At 38.1% G+C, this 27,866-nt stretch overlaps 2 protein-coding genes across 2 annotated transcripts in view; one reads left to right on the top strand and one right to left on the bottom strand.

Moving 5' to 3' along the window:
• APBB1IP (amyloid beta precursor protein binding family B member 1 interacting protein) overlaps positions 1 to 1,484 on the top strand; it is a 62,120-nt gene extending 60,636 nt beyond the window's left edge. The window contains exon 14 of the mRNA XM_084510401.1: positions 16 to 1,484. Within this exon, the coding sequence (XP_084366527.1) occupies positions 16 to 555 (540 nt within the window). The 3' untranslated portion in view covers positions 556 to 1,484. The remainder of the gene's footprint in view (positions 1 to 15) is intronic.
• LOC311432182 (protein adenylyltransferase SelO-like) lies at positions 818 to 27,787 on the bottom strand (the record flags this gene model as incomplete). Its single annotated transcript, XM_084510402.1, has 19 exons — positions 818 to 6,151; positions 6,525 to 6,604; positions 11,544 to 11,587; positions 12,830 to 12,909; positions 13,380 to 13,472; positions 13,564 to 13,645; positions 13,733 to 13,777; positions 14,440 to 14,569; positions 16,691 to 16,774; positions 17,525 to 17,597; positions 18,291 to 18,360; positions 19,636 to 19,723; positions 20,477 to 20,544; positions 24,659 to 24,757; positions 24,858 to 24,914; positions 25,019 to 25,083; positions 25,877 to 26,005; positions 26,287 to 26,405; positions 27,577 to 27,787. 19 exons carry the CDS (start codon positions 27,785 to 27,787, stop codon positions 6,029 to 6,031), a joined length of 1,740 nt encoding a protein of 579 aa, XP_084366528.1. The 3' UTR covers positions 818 to 6,028.
• Positions 27,788 to 27,866: the final 79 nt, after the last annotated feature.

Below are 27,866 nucleotides of genomic sequence, written 5' to 3'. Positions count from 1 at the left end.
TTCTGCTTATTAAAGGTTAAGCCAAATAACCTCAGCGCGCCTGGCCTGGCACAGCCGGTGTTGAGGCCACAGAAATACGTGAACAAGAGGAACTCACTGCAGCCTCCTCCTCCGCCTGAGAGGCGGTCGTCAGCTATTAGCGCCTCGCCCATTCTACCCTCCAAAGTCAAACGAGACAGCGGCATCTTCCTAGCAGACCCCGAAACCTTTCCAGCACCGCCACCTTCCCTGATGGCTGGTTTGCCGCCGCCACCACCACCGCCGCCGTCTGATGTCTGTGAACCCCCTCCCGATTTCGTGCCTCCTCCGCCACCTTCTTCCAGCAGCGGCGATGAAGACCTGCCCTTACCCCCCCCACCTCCACCTGTCTCCAGCAAGCCACCGCCTCCGATGAAGAAACCCGTGCCACTTCCCTCAAAAAGGCACGAAAACGCCGTACAGGATGGAGAGCCCAGATCAGCTGGGCCACCCCCAGTTGGGGGTGGAGGCCGGCAAGCAGATTTCATGTCTGACCTCATGAAAGCGCTCGAGAAGAAAAGGGGCAGCAGCTCCTGAACTCTGGGTGCCGGTGGACTTCAAGCCATAGCTGCTGTTGTGTCACAGGAGGTTGTGCTGGGTCGGGCCTCCCCGGGAGGAATTCGCAGAGTTCCTGCTGGGGGGCCCCAGAAGCGAGGCGGGGTGCCCTCCGTCCCCTTCGCTGTCCCTACAGTCTGCTCCTTCCTCGCCCTGCACTCCCTTGAACGACCACTGCAGCTGCAGGCCGAGGGAGGAATTTGGCTGCAGAGTCTTGCTTCACTCCATCCAGACAGCCCGGGATGGTGGAGCAGGACTCTCTGGGCTGGCCAGTAGGTCAAACACAGCTGTGGCTGCCTCTTAGTAGAATTATAGCTAAGGAAACAATACAGCAGCAGTGCCATGTCAATTTTGAGAAGTGGGAAAATGCCTTTTAACAGAACTCCCCCAAGGGTTCTTTATCAGAAAAGCCCATGCTATTTTTTTTTCAATCAAAAAATCCCCCCCCCCCTTTTTTTTTTTTCCCAAAAAAGTAGTCTTGTCCTAAGAAGAAAACCCTCAGCTAGACTATTCTGAGATGCAGTGTAAGACCAGGGCTGGTTCCAGAGGGTATCACCCCAGGTGTTAACACACCACTGTTGCACGTGCAACTCCAGTCAGCACTCACCATTGCTGTCTTTAAATTTCATTTATTTGGTTAATTTTAGACAAAGAAAAACTCGTATGTGAAAATATTGTATCCTTCCCTTGGTAAGCAGGGTCTTTTTCTGTTGGTTAACATTTGTCTTCAAATTGTACCTAGAAATAGTCTGTCTTCATAAAGACTTCATAATTATCTCATACCTGATATAAATATGTCTCCTCCTACCTTTTTTTTTTTCATTTGTTCTCCATTTTAATTCTCCATTGTTCATTTAGGCAGCATTCATTATTAGTTCTCTAATAAAAATAGCTTCTATTTCGTAACTGCACCAAGTGTCACGGTTGATGAGCAGGCATTTTACTGGGAGTTGGTACCACTTCAACAGTTTTTGCCTTTGCCAATACCTCCTGGATTCCATATTTATTTCTTCCAGTCTTTTCTCGCACGCACATCATCTTCTAAGTTTCCATAAATAATACATTTCTGCATTTTCCAATACAAAAAGCATAAAAAGCGAAGTATGTGGTCTGAGCAAATAAATAAAAGCAGCTGACAGAGCAGGAAGAGAAAGCGCTGCAGTTTGTCAAAACAGGGTCCCAAGGGCCAGTGCCGAAGTGGTGGTGGGAGGCAAGGGAACGCCAGGCTGATGGCAGCGCCGTGGCCTGGGAACATTTGAGGTCATCTATAGTCTCATTTTTGGTGTCAGGCTGCTTTGCCAATGCCTGTGTACCTGCATGAACAGCCTGGCAGCAACAGGAAGCACCTTTATTTTGAAGCGGTGATGGGATCTGAACTTGACTACTTTAAAAAAAAAAAAAGTGAGAACAGTAATGGCATTATGAACCACACGTATTTCTGCCTGCCACTCAAGCAACTTGACTTGAAACTCGGCACAAAGCAGGGTGATTGCTGCTAAAAGTGGCTGCTTGAGGCAGACCCATAAATGCTACTGCAAAGGGCAAAGGCCTTTAATAATCCACCTGGTTTTGAGATTGAAAAAATATAAAAGCATTTTAATTACAAGGTTTTACAAGATCGTGTGGTGATGCTAAGAGCTGAATATGTCTGTGCACAGCCAGCAGGGAGCTAGGGTGGTGTCTGCAGGGACCTGTGGAGTGCAGACAGGAGCAAAGTAAAGGAGGCCACGTGCTCCACACCCGCGTCACACCTCACTTACGGGGGGTGAGTGCGCTCCCCAGAGAGGCTGGAAGCAGCCAGCAGGGATGGAAGGATGGACACAAGGAACTTGGAGATCACTCAACGGGGATACTTCAGTCAGGGTAGTGCCAAACTGAGTCACCAAAAAATGTCTGTGACATCCCTCAGCTGCTAACATTTTCAGCTGAGACAAGCTGAAGAAGCTACGGCATGTTTTTTTCTGCAGCAAGCATGTGCATCCACCCCCACAGTTACTCGGGGACAGCCAGGGGACAGCCAGTCCCTTTTTCCTCCTGCCTCTCTTTGGCTTGTCAGCTCCTCGTGGTCTTCTGGTTCCCTTGCTTTCACCAAACTGAGCAAAAAGCCTGCAGCTGGAGAACTGCGTTCACTGATACCACAACTGCAACCTCTAAGTTCTGAACTGACATGCAAAAACAATTCAAAAGGTACCTTACCATCTCCAGAGAGCCCATGAGACATGCTTTTGAAACCTGTGCAAGGATCATAAGCTTAGCCAACTAGGTTGGAGCTTGAGCTAGTTTTAAGTGCAGGAGAAAAAGTACTAAGTAGCTAAAAGTAGGAGAGTTAAAATGAAGAGCTTAACAAATGAAAAAGGTTCTCTGTCTCTCAATTGCTTTCCCTATCTACCTGATTTAAACAAAATGCAGAAGTATCAGATGCAAAAGAGCTGGGTGTTGGTCTATGAATTATTAGGAGTGCTCATCTTTGAATCACTTAAGTGACACCAGCTGTCTGCTACCCAACTACTTATGTTTCATAAAAGAAAATATGTTTGATTTATGTAGTCAGCATCAAACTAAAGTGACATATGTTCTTAGACAACTGCTGCACAATGAGCTATTTTCTCTGAGTTCACAAAGCACTAAGATTTTTATACAGCCTTCCTCACATGAATGCCCAGCCTCCTGCCCTATTTCATCCCTTGCCTTTGTTACAGCACAATAAACTCAATTTTATACATTTTACAGCCCCAGTCAATCATAACTCACGTACTTAATGTTACACACAAAAAAGAGCTTTCTTCAAGAAGAATCAAAGCCGACAGGAAACTCCAGAGATCGATTAAAATGCTGCGATGATTAGACCTCTATCAACTATTTTGTGTATGTAATGGCGGCACTGAATTTCTGAAACGTAAGTACTCAAACTTTCCATTCAAATAACAGAGCTACCAGCTAAATGATACACAATTATCTGGCTTTATTTGACACCAGAAGAGATGCTACAAAATAGAAAAAGATCTTCAAAGCATTTGTAAAAGAAAGTAGAAATCAATCCTTCTTCCCCTGTCTAACCTTTTGCCATATGAAATTGTCTTACTCCTGCAGTTAAGTACATCAGCAGAGGCTGAAGTTGCAGCATGCTATTCTTAACCTTTCTCCAGATCTCAAATGGAAGCAGGCTCAGCAGCTGTCTTTTTCTTCGGACTTTTACATCACTGGTACAGAAGGACCCACTCCAAGAGACCATTTTTTTCATATGGAAAAGAAAAGTCCACACGTGGGGGATCACTGCTGACCCTCATAGCAGTCCTCCGATACAGAGTGAAGACGGCACAGACACATAACTGCTTAATCAATATTTCTATTCCCATCTGCTTTTGCATCACTGCTGTGTTTGTGTAACATGAAGGAAGAGGCAGCTCCAGAGCAGGAAGCAAAAGCCCACATAAGAATTTTAGGACTTACATCATGAAACAGTATTAATGTTTACATTGTAATCATAAACCATCACTATTAAAATCTAAAAGTAGAAAATGAAGTGGTACAAAATTCTGAACATGATGTGATCTCACTTCTCTACTTCGACAAAACATAGGGTAGTGTTGAGATAACTTCTTCATGTATTTTTCAAGTACTCTTTTTCAGGCACTTCAAGCAAAAGTAGAAATTTAAGTGGGCCTTGTTGCAAAAGTACAGGACAACTATTATTTAGGGATTGTTGACAGTCTCCTACAAACTGGGATACATGCACATTCTTTTTGAGGGAAACAAACAGAACAGAAGAGATTCAATAGAACGAAGACTTACAAATCATCATGGCCTTGCAGAACACCTGAAGGCGGCGTGATTACCCGCAACGGTCAGCAGCACTATTATGAAATCGGAGTAGTCAGGATTACATTGCATCACAACACGTTATTTTGCAATTAGCCAAGAACAGGTATCAATGGCAACGCTCCCACAGGTTATGAACACAGCCCACGGCTACAGGGCTTTTACAGAACCCCCCCATCACCCCACTCCTTTTTTCCTGGAGGTGCTGCAAGCACAAACACTAATCCCAGTGGCTGCAGGAGAGCACTTACTGCTCGCACAAGGAATGTTAACTCAGGCTGAGCAACTGTACATCTGAGGGGAAACCATCCTGAATAATTGCACTGATTGTATGTAAGAAGCAAAGGCATTTGTGTATTTTTTTTAGTCAGTGAAAGATTTCTAATAACATAGATTTCTTTTCCCCCGCTAATTATATTTCTAGAAATAGATTTGTGAAATGCTAATCATAGCACTTAGCACCACTTCAGAAGCATTCAATTTCAGAAGCAAGTGAAGAGATCCAAATCTCTTTAGAAGAGATTTGGATATTCTAAACCAATCCGTTTTGATTTGGGAAGGGCGGAGGTAACATCAAGAAATAACAAAACCCCTGATAAGTAAATTTTGCTAGCAGAACATTGCACCTGAGAGTTCGTGTATTAGTTTTAGCTTAATTATACACAAAGTTTTGTGATGTGGAATTGGAGCGTTAAACGAAGATAAATAACAGGACCCTGGACTCAAAACAAAGACGAGTCCCACTATGTTACAATCCAAGGCACTGCTATGTAACAGCTTCAGTTAATTTTAAATATTTTCCCTGCAATATTTTTGTCAGACCAACAGCATCAGGAGGCTGACTGCAAAAGGTACGCTGACCTGACAGTGTACCTAATGGGATGCAAGAAAGTCCTTTTCCATGTCCAACCAGTGAACATTCCCTGAGTCATTACATCCACACACCAACAATCCCTCTACTACTATCAGAAGATAAACTTTCAAAGAAGAGTAAGCCAGGCTTAACAGGCACCTGACTCTGCCAAAGATACCAAAATCTGTTTTGGGACAAGTCACTCCCAAGACAGGTGTTTTTGCTTACAATTTAATTCAATTTCCTCTAAACCTCCACTGGCAGCTTAATGGGACAAAACAAGGTCAAGGACAGAAAAGGCAGTAAGGTCTAGGTGTAAGGTGGTGCTCTGCAAGACTTAACATTTATGTCTTCAGATAAAACTACATTTGGTAAGTGTGTAACAACGAGAACATAAATCAAAATTGGTGATTAAAACCAATTTATATGTATTTTAAATTGACCAGCCCTTTAGTTGTTACCACCTGAGTAGACATGAATTCTGTGATGTTACGTGGGGCAGTTTGGCAGAACTTAAATATTGGGACTCAAATTAATGCACAGCTGAATTCACAGGGCAGTTATTAAATGCCAATATGATCTGTTGATGCAACCAGACGTAGTGGCCCGTTTCTTTAACCTTTAGACTTTATCAAGTTGGTCAAGACCTTGTCTAGCAGCATAGCAGATTCCAGTCCACAAAGAATAAGAGGCACAACTTCCTTTGGCTTGATTCCTGTGTGAAGGCCTGAGCCATTTTTCCAATGGCCAGGACCTCGACCATTTTTCTTGTTTAACTTCCTCTCAGGATGAACAGCTTACTTTAAGATCCTTGGCCCAAGCTGGTGGGCGTAGGGAGTAGCCTGCTTTCTCTGCAGCCTCCTGTCTCTGAAAGGGATGTTGTAAAATCTGTTGTAGAAGGTGAACCTAGAAGCAATTAAAATGAGTAAGTTTTTATACAATGTGTTTGCCTGCAAATAAGAAAAGTCTCTGCCACTTCGTATTATGCACCCTCCTGGCTCCAGAAATTGTTCCATGAATTGCTTTAGGATTACTATTAGAATAGTAACAGGATAGAATAGGATTACTATTATTATAATTAACACTATTTATAATTAATAGTTAATACTGCTAATATTATTGATAGCATTATTGCTATTATTAGTAGTGATTGGTGTGACACGGAACAATGTTGGTCAAAGTGTAATTTGGGTTCAAAGCACAAATGTAACAATTGTTTCACCAACATTCAGATCAGTTATTAACAAACATATAAGGAAAAAAAAATAACTAAGTTTACCTCTGAAAAATCATTCAAATTGGCTTTTTGCACTGCTGATTCTGCCATCCAATTTCTAAGCACGTATCTGGGATTAACAGCTGAAAGCAAAAGTAAATCATGATCAATTCAGTTAGACATATTCAACAAAAACACACCACAGTCATAGAAAAAAATTACTGAAACCTTCAGAAAGTTTTAATTTGCAGATCAAAAAACATGTATAAGAAGGAAAAATCATAAAATGATGATTATTATTTAAGGTAAAAAGGAACTATTAAGATATTAATAAAACCATATGTACTTAATTTTCCATAATTCTGTAAAATGAATCAAAAAGTTACCCATAAAAGCCTTCAATGTTGCATTTAGGCTTTTTTTTTTTTTTTAAGAAACCATTTTTCCAACTTTGTTGTTCCTTTTTTTTTTTTTTTTTTTTTTGTAATTCGCAGTTCTTTCCACAACTGTCTGCTGTATCTTTTTCGAAACACCCGTGACGGCTGCTCCCTTCTCTGACATGTTCCTGGCTGATTATGTCTAATTAGTGGTAGGGAGATCATAAGGACCCTGAAAATGAGACTGCTGAATTAGTAACCCCGGCTACATCTTCATGGATGGTAAATAACAGTTTATAAAAAAGGAGCTCTGCCAACCTGTATGCCAAGGAAAATGCTCATAAGCCTACATGGTTTTTATTATCAATTTGTTAGCAGATAGAACATCAACACCACTTTTATTTTTTCTCTGCAATTAAAGCAAAGGATTCTGCTTCAGAAACAGTTTTCCCTTTAATTAATGATCAAAACAATGTTACAGATTAATTGTAACAAATATTTCCAGCTTGCATCATGCATCTTATTTTGACACTAGTCTGCATATTTTCCCAAATTCAGTAGCTGATTTATCCCATGAAGAGATTAATTAGTAATGTCAGAGCCATTAGCACCTATGGCCCGTGATTTATGGGCATAAAAAAACCCTCATCTGTTCCTTCCCTTTCCACTGTCCCAGTAAGGTTTTGTATAAATAGTTTTTAGTTCAAGCCTCATGTTTTATATAATATTAAATATTTCTTTCAAAAAATCAATGCAGTTGTATATTCCTCATGTCCTGGTTTTGGCTGGGAATGGGCACGTGGCTGTGTGGGGCTCAGCTGCCTGCTGGGGTTAAACCTCAACCCTTACAAATTCCCTTACAGCTTATTTGAAAGAGAAATTAGAGAAAGCAAAGCGTTCATGAAAAATCTCCACCCCATATTTCCCTCTATTCATTCCTGTTGTCAATTTGTTATGATCTTATTTTATTTACAAATAATAGAATATTATGAGGGGGAGGATCAGAAAAAAATATAATAACAAGATTAAACTTTATTTATTTCTATTTCTCAATTCACTCTATTCTTGCGTCTCCTTGTACTGCTTCTTCAGCTTGCAGACATAACTTGTTTATCCTACCAAGACAATTGGCAGCTTTGAGGAAAGCTCTGACAAACCTCCTCCGAAGGTTTTGTGGTCAGACAGTCGCAGGACTTACTCATGATTGAAAGCTCCCTGCAGAGAATTAGTGCCTAGCTCAGTGAATGGACTTCTCTGTAATATGCATTGTTTCTTAAAAAGGAGCATTTCACCAGCTGACAGACCAGAATTTACTGAAGCTATGTAATCAGCGAAACAACACTTGCATGATTATTTTATGTCTCACAATGCAACTGAATTCTTTATGTTTGGAGCTGAATGATAGCCGCTTTAAGCCACAGGACTTGACATAAAGCAGCACTGCACAATGGGTCTTCATTTTCTTAATAAGAAAAGTAAAGGGCAGAAATCACTCTCTGCTCTAAGTCCTGTACCCTGACCACTCACGTTCCTGCCAGCAGAGGGAATGTGAAGCTCTTCGACAAGAGGAGATGTGGGTTGAAACCAGCAGCACTTCATCTCAGATGACACTGTCACTTTCTAAACAAGCACAAAGCCAGACAAACGTCCTCCCTTAGAATCACAGAATATCCCAAGCTGGAAGGGACCCACAAGCATCATTGAGTCCAACTCCTGGGTCCCCAAACACCACCCAAAAAATCAGACGGTATTTCTGAGAGCATTGTCCAAATGCTTCCTTATCATGTTCCTCCATCATAAAAGCTGTCCAGGTCATATCATGACACTCAGGCACTGTGTCCAGGTCTTAATTCCTTGAGAATTAAGAGTGGAATGAAATGCAATGCATCCAGATAGAGGAATTCTTATTTTACAAATTAGTGTTGTGCTATATGACCTTACAGAAATTAAACGCTGACAAATAGGATTGGCCACTGGGAACCCTGATCACCCCTCACATAGCCGTAAGAACACCTTGCCCTAACCACCAAAAAAAAAAGTCTTGGCAAAGTAATTTGCTCTGGCTGAGCATTCGATTTAATCCTGTACATTCATTTACAATAGTTAAGTGTGATAACAATGTAAAAAGAATACTAAAAGGCGGAGAAGTGAACATATGACTCATACAAAAATGGTAACTCACATTAAAACCATAACTCATATTAGTTAAGAGAATATTTGTCCCAAAAATATATTCTTAAAAATTGCAAATTGAGAAGTTTCACAGTGGAGTTAAAAATACCTGTAACTGACACAACTGACAAGATAATTATGAAAGAAGAAGATAAGTCAGCTTAGAAAAGGACAAAGCATAAGAAATTTGGTGCCCTAAAAAGTATTTTATGATCTGGCCTACACTTTTTTTTTTTTTTCTCTTTTTAACGTATTTCTTTTGTATTCCATTAAATACAATGACAGACTTGTATTGGGACTGGGATTGTCAAAACTTTTTGATCAACTCCTAAGGAACTGATTGTATGTAGTACACGATAAAGTGCTACTAAACTAAAAACTAAGTGAAGAGAGAAAAAAAGATTTTTTTTCAGACTGGGCTCTGCTTACAGAGGCCAATACAGGAGGCCAGGAGGTGCTCCAGGCAGGCAGCAGCAGTTCCCCTGCAGCCTGTGGAGAGGCCCCACAGGTGGAGCAGGCGGACGTGGCCTGGTGTAGCAGGCTGTCCCCCTGCAGCCCATGGGTCCCGCATGGAGCAGATCTCCACGCTGCAGACCGTGGAGGAGCCCCCGGTGGAGCAGGTGGATGTGGCCTGGAGCCAGATTTGCCATGCATGTTGTATTGACAAGGGGCAGCTGGTAAAGGAAATACTTAAAAAAAAAAAAATCCCATTTCAAGAGACCATAACAGGTGTCTAAGAGATCTACAAAAATGTATGAATGTAAAAGAAAATAACTTTTTAAGAATCTTCAGTCACAGTGTAAAATGGAGACACTAGCAAAAATGTAACAAAGTCTGTTGATCTTTTAAAAGAAAAAATACAATTTTAAAGAAAACAATAACAAATTGACCTCAGTAGCCTGTCAGGAATTTCTGCTTGCTCTGTTGCAGGAACATGGACTGATGATAGATTATATGGAACTTATCTAATTTAACCATGAATATTTGCATATCAAGCTTCAGTCTGCTACCAAAGCTGAGACCAGATGCAGAAGAATGGTCCATGGGGGGAAAGCCTTTTTCTTGTTTTGTCTGTCTCCAATGCCATAAAATCCTCTCAGATGTGTGTGGATAAACGTGATGCTGGTTTGCAGAAAATCTTCCCAAACTGGGAGTCCTTCTCATTTGTAATGAATACTCAGAATATCCTAACTTCTCTAAAAGCCAATTCACAAAAATGTAGAAAAAGAAAAATAACAAAAATAAAAATTGTGTTTAGATAGCTTTCACAATTAAATTTTAGATAAGGGAAGCTGGGAACTTCAAAATAGTAGTTGAGCTAAAAGCCTTGAGTACCACAGCTGAAACTTCCCAACCATACCAAAATACAAATAATAAAACAAGCCTTTCTTCTTGGTATCTATTCTCATATTAACTTTGTAAAAATGCATGTGAAATTGTAAGAAGCATTCTTAAAAATGTATGGAGCATTAGTTAGAAAATGTGCATGAAAACAGTTTGTTACTATCTTATTGCTGAAACTCAGTGCTATCTCCTGCCATTTCCTACAAAATCAATTGAAGCTTTTGAACAAAGCAGCCAATCAATATCTAATGAAAGAGTGCAGCCATTTCCATTACAGATGTGAATAAAGTACCTGCAAAGTAGAATAACAATGAAGCTTATAGTACCTCTTGTGAAGAATTTGACAGATTCTACATTCTCTTCACTCCCCTTTGTCCAGAAATTTTCAGTTGTCACTGTCTATTGTAGGCAAATTTCACAAGTTTCCCACAGCTTATCACAAATCCGAAAAAGAAAAAAGCCTCTCTCTGGATAACTTCTAGAATTTCATATCCGCTGTTTGTGCTGTGATAGACAGCTATGTATCTTTACCTTTTGGCATTTACAGTAACTTGGTGAATTAAAGTAAATGGGATATCTAATCATTCAAAACCACACCTTCCTTTCTTGATTGTACTTTCAGAAGTATGGAGTTTTTTTCTCCAGGTGCACAAAAAAAAACAGTGGTTGCCTATCAGAAACTTGAATTCTTTGTAATATGTAGAGAGGATTTGCACATGTTTGAACTCTTGGATAAATCCTAGCCCATTGAGCCAATACAGGATGGCTATTGACTATTTCTTGATGTTATCAAAGTTTCATTATTGGAGAAGAACAATGTTCTCAGCAATGCAAACTGTTACAATCACAGACTGATAAAGAAAGGAAGATTCAAGGAAAAGAGAATGGACTCAAGAAAGCAGATCTAGCTGAAGTGGAAGGGCATCTCTCACAAGGAAATAAATCCTAGGGGCCTTTTAACAGAGCACCCTACGTTGTAATGAAACGTTAAATTTGGATAGAAGCCAGAACACATCCACCAGTTCAGGACACTAAGGTGAAGCCAAACTTGAAACATCACAAAATACTGACAATCAGGTCACATCTTAGTTCTCCTCAAAAGGACAAAAACATTAACAGTAAAGCAACCTAAGTAAGAAGGTAGTTGCCACCTCCAAGCATATGACTTCATCTGGATTGTTTTACTTACCTGTCATTCTTTTTCTTCTCTTGATGTCTGTATCACCCTTGTTACTAAATATAAAAACAAACAAACAAACAAACAAACAATTGTGAATGTTGCTCGTTTACATTTTTCTCATTCATGTCACTCTTCACTTTTTTACTACAATAACCATCTACTATTAACAGACAGTAAGTCAGTAATTCCACTATTTGAACCGCAAGAACTGATCAAACACTAACCGGTGTATTTATTTTTCTCTTGTGTTCCTCCTTACCCTTTTTCAAGGTATTAGCCATGAAGTATTCAGTTTCCTTTTCAGAACTTGGACACACATACTTCTGCGTTTCCTCAAAAAAGTTCTGCATCCATTGTGCAATAGCTGACTGCAATTCCCGTAACGAATATATTCCAAATAGCTTTTGTTTCCTACTGCAGGTGTGTGTGTATATATAGATACCACATACTCTTTAAGTTGTAATATTAGGCAAATAATATTAGGCAAATATTACATAGTTATGTGTCAAACATAACTGACACACATGCTTCCAGTGGATTTTATAAGTACCAAATCAGTAAGTACAGCTTTGATAACACTGAACACGACTAACACATTAGACTTGGGAAAAACTGCACTTTCTTGTAGGTTTTGTATCTTGTATTAATGTTTTCCTTAAGAATTGTATTTACTGACTAAAATTTCCAAGTACCCAATTTGTACTTCTTTCCACTAGTCAGCCATGCATAGCATATATGACTATGAAGAATGCATGCAGTCTTTATGGATTTAAAATAGAAGAATTGGTAGGAAGTTCTAACGTGAATGTCCTTATCCACACAACTGTAGTGGCATCCAAGCACAGTCTGCATATTCACAGCTATGCAACTTCCACCCCCCATCATCCTAAGGCAGAAATAGTATACAGTAAAAAAAATACGTATTTCCAGTAATAAAACACTATCCACTCTTCTTTCTTTGCACAAACTGAATTTCATATTCTAAAAATTTTATAGAACTGGTATTTTAACAAGAGCAATTAACTCAAGAAATCTGATCAAATGTTCACCAAAAGACGCCAAAACCAGACAACTCATCCCATATCATTTTTATGTACTTGTGTCAAATCAGAACTATAATGGTAATTGAAGAAGCTAGCACAATCTAGAACCATAAAGATAAAAAAGGTATTACAAATCATGTCTAGTCTAGCTTACCAGTCCCGATAAGGACTACAGAAAACACTGTAGATTCTGGCATTCTGGCAAATACACAGTTGGTGTTATTTTTAAACATGAAACTCCATCAGACTTACTGTTCTAATCGCAAGAGGTACATAGAGACCCATTCCAAAAATAACTTGTGTTTACCCAGATCCTGGAGAGCCCAGAATTCCTAAAGAGAAAGAAAGAGTTAATGGTAGACAACAGAATTTTGTTACTGTTAAGCAAAAAACAAAGTGAGCAAATTTTAAGAGGATATAAAAGAGAATCATGTAATGAATCCCCAAGGATTTCTTTGCCCAAAATTCTACTAGCATCTTTATTTTCTATTTAGATTACTCTGTTTTGCTAGCATGATACACCTGTATTATTCCACCTCTGCTACAGCAAATTCTACCTTAATACCTCCAGCTTTTAACCCCTATTTTTCTTTAGTTTATATGCTGACTTACTTTATTTTCCCTGTTATTTAACTATAGGTATCACTGTCTTCTGTGCTTTGTACATTAGAAGTTAGGGAAAGGCAGTGGAGCTTCCCAGGAAAAGTAAACATTCCCCACATTATATCAGGGCTCTGTCCAACCTGATTTACTCACTTGATATTGAGTGTTCCTAAAATGGGGTGCCTGTATTAATTAATACCTCAGGGATGTGGAGCTCCTTTAACTGGTCTTCAGTAATTTCACTCAGCTCTCGAAACGTCATTGTAAAGTCAGCCCTCCTATCTTCCATGAGCTAGTGAAATAAAGATATTTCTATCAGTGTTTTTTAAAGCACGGGGTATAAATTCAGATGTTTGCCAACGAGATTAGCAAATCAAACTCACTTTCAGGAGGAAAGCAATCAAATAGTTGTCATCCTCATCGTCCCCAAGGAGACCCAGTTTTACTCTGAACAATTCTGTAAAACTGAACATAGCAACACAGTAAGGAAATTGTCACATAACACAATTTATAGTATTATGACTACAGGGGGGTAGTTCTAGAACTGCGTACCGGGTATAATAGCGTTGACCAAATCCCTCCAGAACCTGGGAAGCTCTGCAAGAACAAACGAAACATCAAATTCTATGGAATTACAGCACTACTGTGGGTGCAACCCTACTGTACACTAAGCAATAAAAACTTCTGTCTGGTATCTCACAAACATCAATATGCTGAATCTGAAGTAACTGGGATCTGTAGTGGGAAAAAGACTGAGGGGAAACAATTTAACAGACATCGAATATATCAACAGCTGTTGCAAAGAACAAAAATGCAATCTGTCTTTCATATGAGCAAGAAATATCATGAGTATAAACTGCACAAAAGAGTCGTATCAGGAATCTTTACAAAAGGATATTAAAATACTACTCCATAATTTCAGGAGGCTGTATGATCTTCATAAGTAAGCACCTTAAAGAATAAGCTAGAAGAACCTATAAAAGAAAACTACAGGCAAAGATCCTGCTTAGGGGAAGAAGAATAGCCCCCACAATATCTAGGATGTCCTTCTAGCTGTCTTTTGCTATTATTTATGATTACTGAAAAACTTTCTCCCCTCCCTCTACCTTATTCTGAACTATAATTAATTCAGAATCAATCTTCACTTAGAAAAAAATGATTGAAAAAGCTCATCTCTTTCTTTCCTATGCATACGGTGATTAGGGGTCTCCCATCTCACTAGTTCTTTTAAGCGTTTAGATATTTTAACGATTACTTACAGCTGCTTTTGCCTGGGATCCAATAAAGGTTTTAGAGCTTGTAACAGCTTGTTCAGATTAAACAGCCCAACATTTGCCTGGTTTCCTATTTTATACCTCCCTTCATCATCAGATGTGTTTGGAACAAAATCTGTTTCAAACAAAACATTACTTTTCCCCAACAGAGTAATTACAAAAACAATCAATGTTAAAATATTGAACTACATTCAATCTTATCAATCAAACACAGTAAATTAATAAAAGTGCTGAAGATATTGAAATATTTAAACTTAGATCACAAGGACACTTATTTACAGTGGATTAACTCAAGATCTAATATTTGCAAATCTAGAAGTACGTACTTCACAGACACATTTCCATATGTCATAGGCGGCATTTTCCAACTTGAATATACAAAGTAAATTCAGACGTTTAAACATTTTTAACACTAAAAATGTATAAAAACATATGCAATGTTTTCACTAAATCTAGTGCTACTATTAAGTACAAAAACTAAGCAAATAATTGTACAACCAAATTATGGATTTACTGCTAATTTTGGAAAAGTAACACATACAAACTTGCATTAAAAAAAAATAAGCCACCTGAACAGGACTTTAGTTGAATAAGCAAGTTTTACATATTCATTTATGAAAAATTACAGCTAACACATTCAAGAAAAGAAATCCATATTTGTGAGATAAATATGTGATAGGTCAGCTACAGGGTGTTCAGAAGTTAAATGTACACATATCTACAGCATCAGTCTCAGAACGGATGCAGTATGAACCGCCTGTCCAGATCAAAAACAGATAAGGTGATCAATGCATACTGCATTGCCTGAAACCTCAGAGGACATCAATACCAACCAGCATTAAGGAGAAGACCTGTGACACATCTGTCAGGTCTGCAGATCCGTTCAGATCTGAATCTTTAGCTGTAAAGCATTTCATCCAGTTCTAGGGTGCAGTGGGTCTGGCTAGGATGGAGCTCATTTTCTTCATGGCAGCCTGTCTGTTGCTGTGCTTTAGGTTTATGACTAAAACCGTACTGATAACACACCAAGGCTTTAGCTACTGCTGAGCAGTGCACAGCATCAAGGCCTTCTCCATTCTCACTGTGCCCTCCCAGCAAGTTAAGCTAGGGATAAGCAAGAGGCTGAGAGGTGACACGGTCAGGCTGGATGACACCAACTGATCAAAAGGATGTTCCATGCCACATAATTCATCTTTGCCTATGGCAGTGGGTTTGGAGTTAGATAATTTTTAAGGTCCTTTCCAACCCAAGCCATTCTCTGATTCATTCTATAATGTCATATTCAGCAATAAGAACTGGGGAGTGCTCTTTCCAAGGTACTGCTTGGGGACAACTGGGCATCAGTCTGCTGGTGTGAGTGACTGTCTTGCATCACTTGTTGTGTTCTCCTCTCCTTTTTTTTTTCCTCTTCATTTATTAAACTGTCTTTAAGTTGACCACAAGTTTTTTCTCACCATTGTTCTTCCAATTGTCTCTCTCTCTTGCCCTGTAGCAGTGGGAAATGAATGAGTGGCTGGTGGGGGCTTAATTGTTGGCTGGGGCCAACTCACCATAAAAGAAAAGATCAGAAGACAGAAAGACCTGTTTTCTCAATACAGTAGAAGTCATATAAAATCTAATCTCATGAGATTTCCTTAATTTGAGGCTGTAATCTCATGAAAACAGACTATAAAATAACCACTAGTGGTTCTGAAGCTTACTCAGGTGAAAGTTCCAAACAATAATCAAATGTAACACATTTATGTATGTACTAGACCTACACTTACCAATCTCAGACTGACTGAGTTCATACTTCCAAAGAAAAGGGTAGATTTGATTTCTTTTTCTCCAATATATAATTAGCTGCTGTGACTACAAACCCAGAGCATAATGCATACAAAGTTGTATACAATTTTTGGCATAGGCTCCTTATAGAGATGCAATTTATTATTTTTTTTTGGGGGGGGTGTCTATTATGGCATCTATTCAAATGAAGAAATCCATTAGGAAACATGCTTCATGAAAACGGGTTTAATAGTGACATTTCACTTTAGACTTGAAACACAACCTGCACAGTGTATTATAGAACTGGCCTTTGATTTATTTTTCCCCTAAAATTCTTCAAACAATACACATCCTTGGGATTTTTCTGCTAACAACAATGCACATTTTCATGCACACAGAAATTACATAAACTAATATGACATTTATTTTAAGTCAAAAATAATATTTAAATATGGGTGCGTGCTACACTCACTTGGATCATAGGAGTCCATAAATCCAAAGGGACCATAATCTATTGTTATGGATAATAAGCTGAAGTTATCTGTATTGCACACACCTACAATTAAACAACAAGGAAAAACAAAAGTTAACGTTCTACCTGAACTCTGTAGTCTCTAGAAGATTTCCTGTGAAATCAATCCACCAAATCTAGATAACATTGGAGCAGTTACCTTTAAGAAAACAGATTCAGGAAAATAAACTTGTCTCTTGTATTCTTAACCTGGCAGGCATTTAAAGTATGAACATTAGTTTTTGCTACATTATCTTGCATCTGGTTTTTATACCTAGATGGCACTGTTTCCTTCTCCATTCAGCACAACACTGTTTTGAAACAGCATCTTGCACAACTTGTCAGTTAGCTTCTTCTTTACAAGTTGATGGTGTGCTGTATTAGCAACACAATGCTCTTTTATTTTTCATAATGTAAATCTGAAACAAAGGTGGACAGCACTCTATTCCATACACTATAAAAGAACGGCTTTTTATGCAGATGAATCAAATTCCCAGCAACACATGACATCAATACATGGTCTTTGTACATCAGACATCCACAACAATTCTGAGAAGCCCATATGCTTGTTCTGTTCCTGGCTTCTGTCAGATACAGTCATGCTTTGAAAAATCAGGAAGTTCTCTCTGTTATGAAAAGAACTCTTCAGTATTAATGCACAACAGATACTGCTGCAGGCACAGACATCAGAAGGACTGAAGAACAAAGTGACAAACGAAAGCCATCTTTAAGTATACAACTATAAAGAGTCACTCTCATAAAGCCAATACAGTGACAACATCTACTGCTGCTTACCATGTGCAAAACCCACAGACATCCACAATGCAATCAAATTTGCAGTCTCTGATACGACTGTAGAAAAAAAATCCTAAAATGAAATACACATTTTAATTCAAATAAAACTACGGAATACAATGAATAATGTAAACATTTGATTCACTTTAGAAATACTTAATACATTCTGGTTTTAAACAGGTACCTTTGATCTCTGTCAGTTGGGACTGGTAATTCACATTCTAAATGATGTGACTGCAAAACAACCTTATCCAGCAAAGACTATAATTAAATAGCTATGTTCAGATATACTAAAAGAAATGTAAAAGACCTAAAAAGAAATAAAGACACAATATATACTATTTTTATATTAGGAAAAATGTAACTGATCCCATCATGACCACAGCTCACTTGAAGCCTGGGCAGTAAGAGAACAAGAAGTAATGGAAAATGGGAGCTTCCCAATAAACATTTCCATAATCAAAAGTAGTGAAAAAAAGAATGTTCATATTTGATTTTGAGAAAAACAACAAGAAGCAGGTTTTTGTTGTTAGTGTTTTTGTTTGGTTTGGTTTCTTGTGTGTGTTTTTTTTTTGTTTGTTTTCTTGGTTTTTTTTCGTTTTTTTTTTTTGGAAGAGTAAAAACTGCTTTTGCTAATAAAACCAGGAAACTTAATTCAAATTTTAAAACTCTATAAACTGAAAAATTAAATAGCTTTGTATAATTTTTGTTCATGTGGTTGTGGAAAATAAAAATAGCTTTATATAGCTAATAAAAAAAGACTTACCAGATATCGATCTGAATCATTCACAGCTATTAATGGAAAATGTTCCTGGATGATAAAATCAAGCAATCTCCTGTAATATGAGATGCAGAATTCATTAAATAAAACAGGTACTTTTAGAACTGATCATTCAAAATTCTTACCGTTGAACAGATAATGCTCATCTACAGCCTGCTGCAAACAGATATGAGAAAACCTAATCTATTTACTCCTGTAAATTTTGGATTAAGCCCTTCCAAAAAGTTGAAGATAAAATGTTCCAGTTATAAACATGACTGGAGACTGCCACAATGTAACCCCATGTGTTACATTTCTAGAGCACATTAGGACCTGATTTAGCATACTGTAATATCAATCTTTCAGGAAAAAAATAATTTGTGGATAAGAAAAAAAATGTATCACTACAAGGAATAACTGCAGATCAGAATATTCCACAAAGAAAAAAATGATATCTGAATTCTTAGGAAGTACGGTTACTTGACACATTAACCGGCCATCAACACGTTCATTAAATCCCATAGGACACAAATATTTTAATTAAAGAAAAAGAAAATTACAGTGTTGTGTCACCTTAAATTCAGTTCCTTAATTCAGTCTTTCACTTTACAACAAAACACTGCTGTGAGGTTTCAAAAAAGAGAAAGAAAGACAGCGTGAAGTCATTCAGGAAGTTATCTTGAATTATCTCTTAATACAATATACAACAGCTGCTACTTCTTTCTTGATTTTAATCACCCCAAAACAATTTCTGTTGCAAGTGATTATCAACCAGCGCAGTACTCCTACGGGGGAATGACCAACATTAAAGGAGTTAAAATAGAACAAAAAAATTGCCATGCTAATTGCCTGAGATGGAATAAAGTAAATTAATATTGCTAAAAGGCTTAAAGCTGTGCAATAAATTCTTACCTAATATAATTCTCTGATTATACATGTATGTGTTCCTCAAAAGCACAGCTCATACAACAAACTCACGCTAGTGACTTACTTCACATTTCTGCTAATTTAACTTCACAGACAACTGAGAAATCTAGGATATTAGTCACTGAACTTACAAATCTTACCAAACAACTCCCCACTCCTCCCAATGCTTACTTATCAATCTATTTTAGCTATAATATCTTTCTCATTTTATAAGATCCTGGCCTTAAAAAATAGGTAAGGGATTTTATCTGTGACTTTGTATCTTTTGTATATTTGTAAAAAAAACATCGTTATCTTTCTGAATTATGCAGTCTTCCTTTCTAAATAACTTACGCCTAAATTTCAACTGTACATATGCATTCCAATATATATTTAATTATTAAGAAAACTAAAAGAATAGTTACAATGAAGATTAAAATCAAACCTTTGTAAGTCCAGTTCCCCAGAATGAGCTAAGATTTCTAACGATCCTATACGAAACCACGATTTGGCAAGACGTAGCACTATAGCACCTTAAACATAGACACATGTTTAAATGTAAACAGAGTATCAGCAAACCAAATTAATCCCATTGTAAAAGCCATCATATGTCCTTTCTATAGACAAATAATTTATATACGCATAGTTAAACACGTATTTCTGTAAGTATGCTCAATGCATAACAGATGAATACATAGAATGCTACTTTACTGTATGCTAATGATAAAGCTTAATTTGCTGTAAAGCAATTGGTATTTTTTACTCCTCCACATCTTTGTTTGTTCACTAGGATACACTATACCAGCAAACACAAGCAAAATTCTGATATTAACTTCAGAATTCCCCCAGAGATGCTAGCAACAAAGAAAGAACCAACATAAACCATTTCTGATTTTTCCCCATGCTGTGCCATCCGGCTCTGTTTCAGAACTGGTTTAGAGGATGGAGCAATGGTGCAGCCATGGCAGCGTTCCCATATAGTGTTGCTAACAGAATGATGGAAATTTCCCCTAGATTTCAATATCATTTTTGCAACGGCATGTGAAAAAAAAAATAAATTCCAGCAACACATATGCCACAAACACAGCAAGTCTGTTCATAGGGCTTCGTTTCTTTATCTAAGTTATGTTTGGGACCGACTTTCTTGGGAAAGGTTTTCTATCTCAATAAATGAAATGACGACTATTGCACACTTTTATTACACATATATGGCATTAAAGTTGATTTTTGCAATGAGGAATTAAATTACAGTATTGTAACATATTATTCTGAAATGTGTTCAATACCTCTCTCTTTCTTAATATTTCCATTGTAAAACTGGTCTCTCCACACTTCATCGTCACTTACAACTAAGCTGTAAGAAACAAGAAATTAAAATTAAAAGGTTACCATAGGAAAGGTAATTTTTATTGGTGATCGAGTGATATTTTATATAATTTTTTCTTTCAGAAAAAAATATTTTTTTTCTTGAAAAAAAAAAAAAGGTTGTTTTCACAAATAACACACAGCAAACAGTAAAGCTGAGGCTCACCAAGATTTGTTAGCAAGATGGATTTCTTTTTTAAGTTGCCCACTTTCCACTACCTACCTTGTTCTTGGGAAGCGGGTCACGTTCAGAAAACGTACTGCATTCATTTGGAACTTCTGTGACTGATTAGTGTGATGATAACACAAAGAAGTCACAAGTCTCTTGAGGACAACAGCAAAATTAGAAAGACAGAGAAATTAGAAGCCAAATTGTTGCATCAGATGGAGGCTGCCCTTTATATGAGCCAAAACTGTTGTCTCAGTAACCTCGGGCACAGATCTGGGCTCCTTAGCAATCAGGAGTTCTGCAAATAGTATTAATGCACAAAAAAGGCATAATTTTGATGAAGCATTATAATTATTCCTTTCATCTTCACTGCTATTTGTACTTGAATTTTTAAAAACAATATCCCCCTTTCAATTGCCTTAAAATTCTGCACATCTTATGCATTTTCACATTTATCTAAATATTGAGATTTGCAAGTGCTTGGAAAATGACCCATTTTGCTTGCTCTAAAACACGTCACAATTTACCCTCATCTTACAAATAAAATATGTAATTTCACTCTATTTTCTTTTATTATCAGAAAAAAAGAAAATTGCATCAATCAGCACAAACCATGCAAAGGAACTATTTTCTCCTGAAGTTAATGTGTAGGAAGTTTCTCTCCAAAGCAACTGAGATTACACAAACCATTCAGCAGAAGGAATGCTTGGTGCTGTCTTTTGAAGGAAATGTTCTCCTTTCAATAGGGGAAGAATACCTCTTGTTTAAGAGCCTAGCAGCAGGAAAAATTACCTTATTTTGTATAATTCTTTTTTGCTTGCTGATAATCGAAAAAGGTCTTTCTATTCAGAATAGCTGGATGGTACAGTACTGGAAATTTAATGCAACTAAGTAAAGGTAACTTTTAGGTAGCTGAAGACCGTACAGAAAACAGAACCAAACCTTCCTTACATGAACACAGAAGAGGACAGCAGGCATATCTAATACTCCATTCATAAATACAACTGAAGACAGTCAAGAGTTGAAACAACTCCCAAGTGTTAAATTTTAAGAGATTATCATATAGTTTTTACAGACTTTAGCATCAAGTTGGACCAAAAATGTGGGGTATGCATATCCACATAAATATGCATGAACAAATCACTAGAAGGAATAATTTGTCTGAATTCTTACGACAGTAAGAATCAACAATAACTGTGGCTTTGAAACTATATTGTAATTCTTTTCTGTATTTCTGAAGGCATCTGGTAGCTATCCAAAATGAGCGTTCTCTATCAACTGCAAAGAAAAGGCTGTATTGTTCCAAAGGCAGGAGGGAAGAAAACATATAGAAATTAAAACATCAAAAGTATTGCTCTGCAAACAATAAAAAATATATCAGATAAAATACCGGAGGCTGTAAGGTGGTTTGCCTACACTTCCACTCTTGGGTGCTGCTGCTAATACTGGAGCAACATTAGGAAATTTTTTCCAGATAAGATTGTTTTGGAAACATCTAATGATTGGTATGTCTGTAAGAGTAAGTATAAGAAGTGCTGACGTAAGTGAGATGGAAGAATTGATCTTAATTGAAGAAGATTGATCCTAATCAATCAAGAAAATAAAAAAAAATTCAAAAAGAGGGAACGAACCCCAGGCACTAACACACCAGCAAGTGCATCAGAGCACTAGGGGAGAGTAGTCAGAATAATGTTACTCAGTTCTACTGTTCTGAACAGACCTCTGCCAAAAGGGTTGTTTCTTTTTGACTGTGTAACTCATAGCACACTTTCTGCCAAATTCTTACAGAATACCAGCACTTTTCTTATTGCTGACAAAAATAAAATAAAATAAAAATCCAATGGGACAGTAACATTTTGTAAGTTACTAATACAAGTTAATGGACGAGCAACACTTAAGAGCTGGTCAGGTAACTGAGCAGCCACGTCAAGATACTTACATTACCACTATAAAATAGTTTTCAAATGGCCCCTGAAGTTTATAAGTACCATTACTTGTTCAGCAGCAGACCAGATGTACGTTCAACCACAGGAAACAGAGCACTGAAACTGCTGTTACATCAGAGAAGCTGGAACAGCTGTCACAGAAGGATGCAGGGACTACATCCCACCCCACCCCAAGATCTGCCTAAAGGGCTAGACTTTACTCTCCCAACCATCCTGCATGCTGTTGTGCATGACCACCAAGCATTATATACATATTGGCTTACTTTCTTTGACCTAGCCCACAAGACTGCTAACTAGTAGTCCCAGTATGTGACTAAAATGGTACCAGACGAGGAAGCGTTCTATATCTGGCAGTACAGTCATAAGCTCTAGCACCCCGTTGGGAACACAGTACTTGAAATTAATAGAGCAAACCAACCTGCTGGGTGTTCTGGGATAAGCCGTAAGGCTTCTCCCCACACTTCTGCCAAGATCTGACAAGAAGTCTAAGTGAATCTCACCCGTCTCAGTACTACAGCTCCCCGTTGGGAAGAATATGGATATCAGCTGGGGTTTTTCCAAATGAAGTCTTGCGAACAGTTTGGGGAGCCTGTACAGCAGTTAAGACAGCCAGGCATTTAACCAATTTGCCAGCAGAGAACTAAAGCACACTGTGTACTCAACAGAATCGGTGCACTGTTAAGGAGTAATTTCATATTGTTTCGCACTGAGCAATTTGTTGAGACGACACCAAAGACAGGACGCAACCTTGCCAGATGCTCTCCTGCTGATATTCGGGCAGATTTAACATTTTGCATCAATAGCTAACAGTAAAGGGTCTCAAGGTGAAGTCAGTGAATAAACCATCAAAAATGTCATTTACAAACACAGCACTTCAACAGAGCACATGTGTTAGAATTAATGCTAGAGAGATTTGCAGGCACTTTGCAAATATAGAAACCTAGCCATGAGGCAGCTGAGTACTGGCCTTTTCTGAAGAACATTTACTTCACTAAAGCTTGAAATTCCGGAGTACAGACATGAGATCCCTTGGAACACAAAATAAACTTGGCATTTTAAACACAATCATCTGAAAAATTCAGTTCACTTCATTCTGAGAAGGTCATCCAAATGAGTGAATTTATTAGTCTTCTTTGGTTCAGACAGAATGAGTTTTAAATGAATTTTTAATGCAATCTCCCTCTCTGCTCAAGGGGTGTTGTATAAATAAGGAATTGGGAGCAACTACCTACACTCAATACTACCTCCAATATTAGTATCTATTTACCAGGCAATTTTTCCTACCAATCTTAAAAATTGCAACTGCCTGACTATGACAATACAGAAATAGCTACTTTCAACATTTTCCAACTTGGCCAAATACTTAACTTTAGCCTAATAACAGACTCATTGTAAAATGTAAAAGACCATGTAAAATTTTTTAATAGACTCATTGATTATCCTCATACACTAAAGGTGATAGTATTATGTAGAGAGCAGGAATCTAGTCCTGCTGGTTTTGCAAGCCTTTCTGGTGAACAAGAAGATAAGAACCTTTTTTTTTTTTTTTTTTTAAGAGAAGAAACTCAGATTGCAGTACCATAAAACCTGGAAAGGGGAGTTAGTGTCAGATACAATCACTCAAACTAATTTTCACTTCTTACTTTCTTCACAAATGAGCTAGATTTCATATTAAGGTAATTTAGTTATGACAGTCTTACAAGCGCACAGCAACTGCTCATCACACTGCAAAGACAGTACATAATGTAGTATTTAAACAAAGTAATATTTTAAAGCATACCAAGGATAAAAGTGAATGGATAAATGGCTGGAGCTCTTTATTACTAGAAAGTTTTATCAACCAGTCTAAGAAACTCTTCTGATTGCATACAGGCAAAAAGAAAGATGTGTCCTGGAAAACAGCTGTCCTGTTTTATGAATGCTCAGTGAAACTGAGAGACAAAATTGCCTTTAAATAAGGATATTGTGAAAAAAGAAAAGAAAAATACCTGGCAGCTCTGCTTGTTGGAATTCCAAGATAGTGCATAGCCTCACTACACAAAAATTCTCGCACAGAAGAGCGAAGCACAGCTCTTCCATCACCATTCCTACAAAGAACAAAGAAGTAAGAAATCAGTCATAAGATCTCTGCAAATCTAAAAAAAGAAAACATCTAGTGTTAGTATTTATGAATTAACTGCAACTCACCTGGAGTATGGGGTCTTTCCTGAGCCCTTTAACTGGAGTTCCCACCTCTCACCATGCCTGCAAAAATACCTTTAGAGTTTCTGACAATACATCTTGGGGTTTGCATGAATCAGCTACACAGAATAAAGAAGTGAATCAGTCTTTTCAAAAAAATACCGCACCTGTTTGTATATACTCCGATCAAGTGAGCTCTTCCATCACCCAGCTGACCTGCCCAGCTACCAAACTGACAAAAATGAAAAGTCATTATCTTCCATCGGTCATGGCCGTTATACTTAAACAGTACAAATCACATGCAGGTTCACTGTGATCTATACAATGCAACAGGTTTGCTCGGGTAGCAACTTAGATATTGATCCCTAAGGCTGTATTTCCACACTCACATCAACAACAAATTAGAAAGCCATGGAAAAAAAAGTAATATGAGTAATTACAATTTTCCCCCTCTAACTTTCATCTTCCAGTCTCTTTTATATAAGAAGGTTTTTAACTGACATGTTTTGTAATATGTATAAATATATATAAATACTTTTTTTTTTTGGACTGGAAATTACACATCAAATTCTGCCACTCTTTTCCATGAACAGTTTTATCTATTTCAATGAAATTTAACACTTATTAATCATGCTATTGCTGAATTCAGTGAGGCTCTAACCTTCTTCACTCCTCTGAGCTGGTAAAACCTATCACAATCAGAGCTTGTCAGGCTGCAGGGGTGCAAAGCAGACTCTGCAGGTAACAAAAGTTAAAAGGATAATTTGCTTCTGGGATAAAGAAAAGCAGAGAAAGCAGACATGGTACCATGAAAGAGCATTGTAGTTCTCTTCCACCTGTAGCCCCAAGAAGAGCAAATCCACAGTCTAAGCATCCATAAGCATTCATGTACTTACAGGCACATATTCATATACTTACAGGTATAGGTACATATATATATATATAATTCAAGTATATAATTAAGTATTCCATCTGGATGAAAAGAACTACAGAATTCCATCTGGAAGAACAAGCATTATAGCTACCTGATGTCCTCCATATCTGTGGGCCAATGGAACAGACCCAAATATCACTTTCCCACCACTGACGAACTGCAGAAAATCAGATGTTCCTTGGACAGATATATGAAGATCCAAAATATTTTCAATAACATCCTGGAGAAAAAGATAATACATATATATTTAGTACTTGAATATGATCAAATTTTCAGTGGCAAAGAATGTGTTTTCTATACAGGTTTTGTTATTAAAAGACATCTGATGGTATGTTCTAAATGTTCTATTGCTTTAAAGTGTATATTAATACGTGTATATAAAGTGCATATTGTTTATTGACTTTAACAATAAACAACTTACGAATATTAAAATACATTTTAGTACATGTGTTAACGATCACTGTTAATTGGAGAGGAACAAAGAAAAAAATAATAGCCAACCTCTGAAACAGCTACCAGAAGAACTTTGGATTTAAAAGGTGTAGGATAGACAACTGAAAAAATGCAGTTTCTCACGTTACGGACATAATTTTCCTGGATTGGATCAATTGGAAAAGAGTCTGTAAACAAAAAACACATGAGAAATGTTAAAAAATAGGAATTAACCATATTATCCTTGATAACTTTCCTCTTAAACCCAATCAAAATACTTCAGAAACAATGCATGAAAATGAAATGAATGCATGAAATGAAAAATAATTCAGAAACAATGCATGAAAAACCTGCATGAAAATGAAGCCCAAATAGTTTAGAGTCTTATTCTGTTTGGGAAATTTGAAAAGAACTGAGTCCTGCAGTTAAAGAAACAGGCAGAGCATTCCAGTTTTAAGGTCTAAAATTTATTTTGGAGTAGTTTCAATCAATAGGGCTTAGAATAGTCTCTGGGTAGTTTTATATTGCAATTATTTTCAACTCTAAAAGGTATTTTCAGACAGTAAAGTCCAGCCTAGCTGCTCACACAGCTGAACGAAGCAGCCACTGTGTACCCATAACTGGGTTGTACACCCCATTTGCAGCAATGAACACCAAGCAAACAGCTTAAAGTCTTCTCTGAGTAACATAAACAGCAAACAAAAGGGGCAGAGGATGCATTTCTTGTTGTAGTAATGTACTTCATCCTTCCCCCAGAGCTACTCTGAGCAATGGTAAAAGAGGACAAACATTGCTTTATACCACAGGACTAATGCTGGGGGTTTTAACATCTTTCTGGATTTTTGCTTGCAATATTCACACAGTTCCACGTTAACGATAAAATTTCTATGCCTTGCAGACACCAATTTGTAAAAACACTAAGTAATTATCTCTGGACAGTTGCTGTTGGCCATGTTCCTCAGCACCTCTAATGACAAATCCTGTTTCAGACAACTGCCACAAGGTTTATCCCCGAGACATGTTAGCAATCCTACCACCTGACGAAATCATTTATCTGATAGCAATAGGGAACTCATCTTTGCTATTACAGGCAATTCTGCATGCCTGAGCACTACACAGCCTTGGGCACCTCAAAGCAGGTACCAGTTTATCAATTTTGCATTGACACATAACTGGGAGTCGTGCATGATGATAAAATGCCAATATGGGGGGGGGAGAATCAACCGTATGGCCAATCTACTTTTAATATTGAAGGTAGCACTTAACCATCTTTGTCATCACCACAAATCCTTCCAGCTCTTTCGAAACGAGGCCTTAATGACTACTAATGACTTAATGACAGGGCAGGAGGCAGCGTACCTACGAGGCTGGCCGAGGAGAGCCCCCAGAGGCCGAGGCCGGCGGCTCCCCACCACGTCTCCCCGCAGCCCTGCCATGGGGGCGATGCGTTCAGGGCGAGGGGCGCCCGGCAAAGCCCCCAGGAGGGGCAGAGCGGGTCCAGGTCCCCACAGCCGACCCCACAAGCCCAGACGAAGCAGGCGACAGCCCACGGGACGCGGAGCCGCGGCATGTCCCCCAAAAGCCCCCTTCAATAGTGGGGAAAGGGGCATGAGGGGCGCAGCCTCCTAAGATGGCGCCGCTCCCTCGCC

This window comes from Aythya ferina, assembly GCF_964211825.1.
Source record: "Aythya ferina genome assembly, chromosome: 2".
Lineage (NCBI taxonomy): Eukaryota > Metazoa > Chordata > Aves > Anseriformes > Anatidae > Aythya > Aythya ferina.
This window is presented reverse-complemented; position numbering and strand designations above follow the sequence as displayed.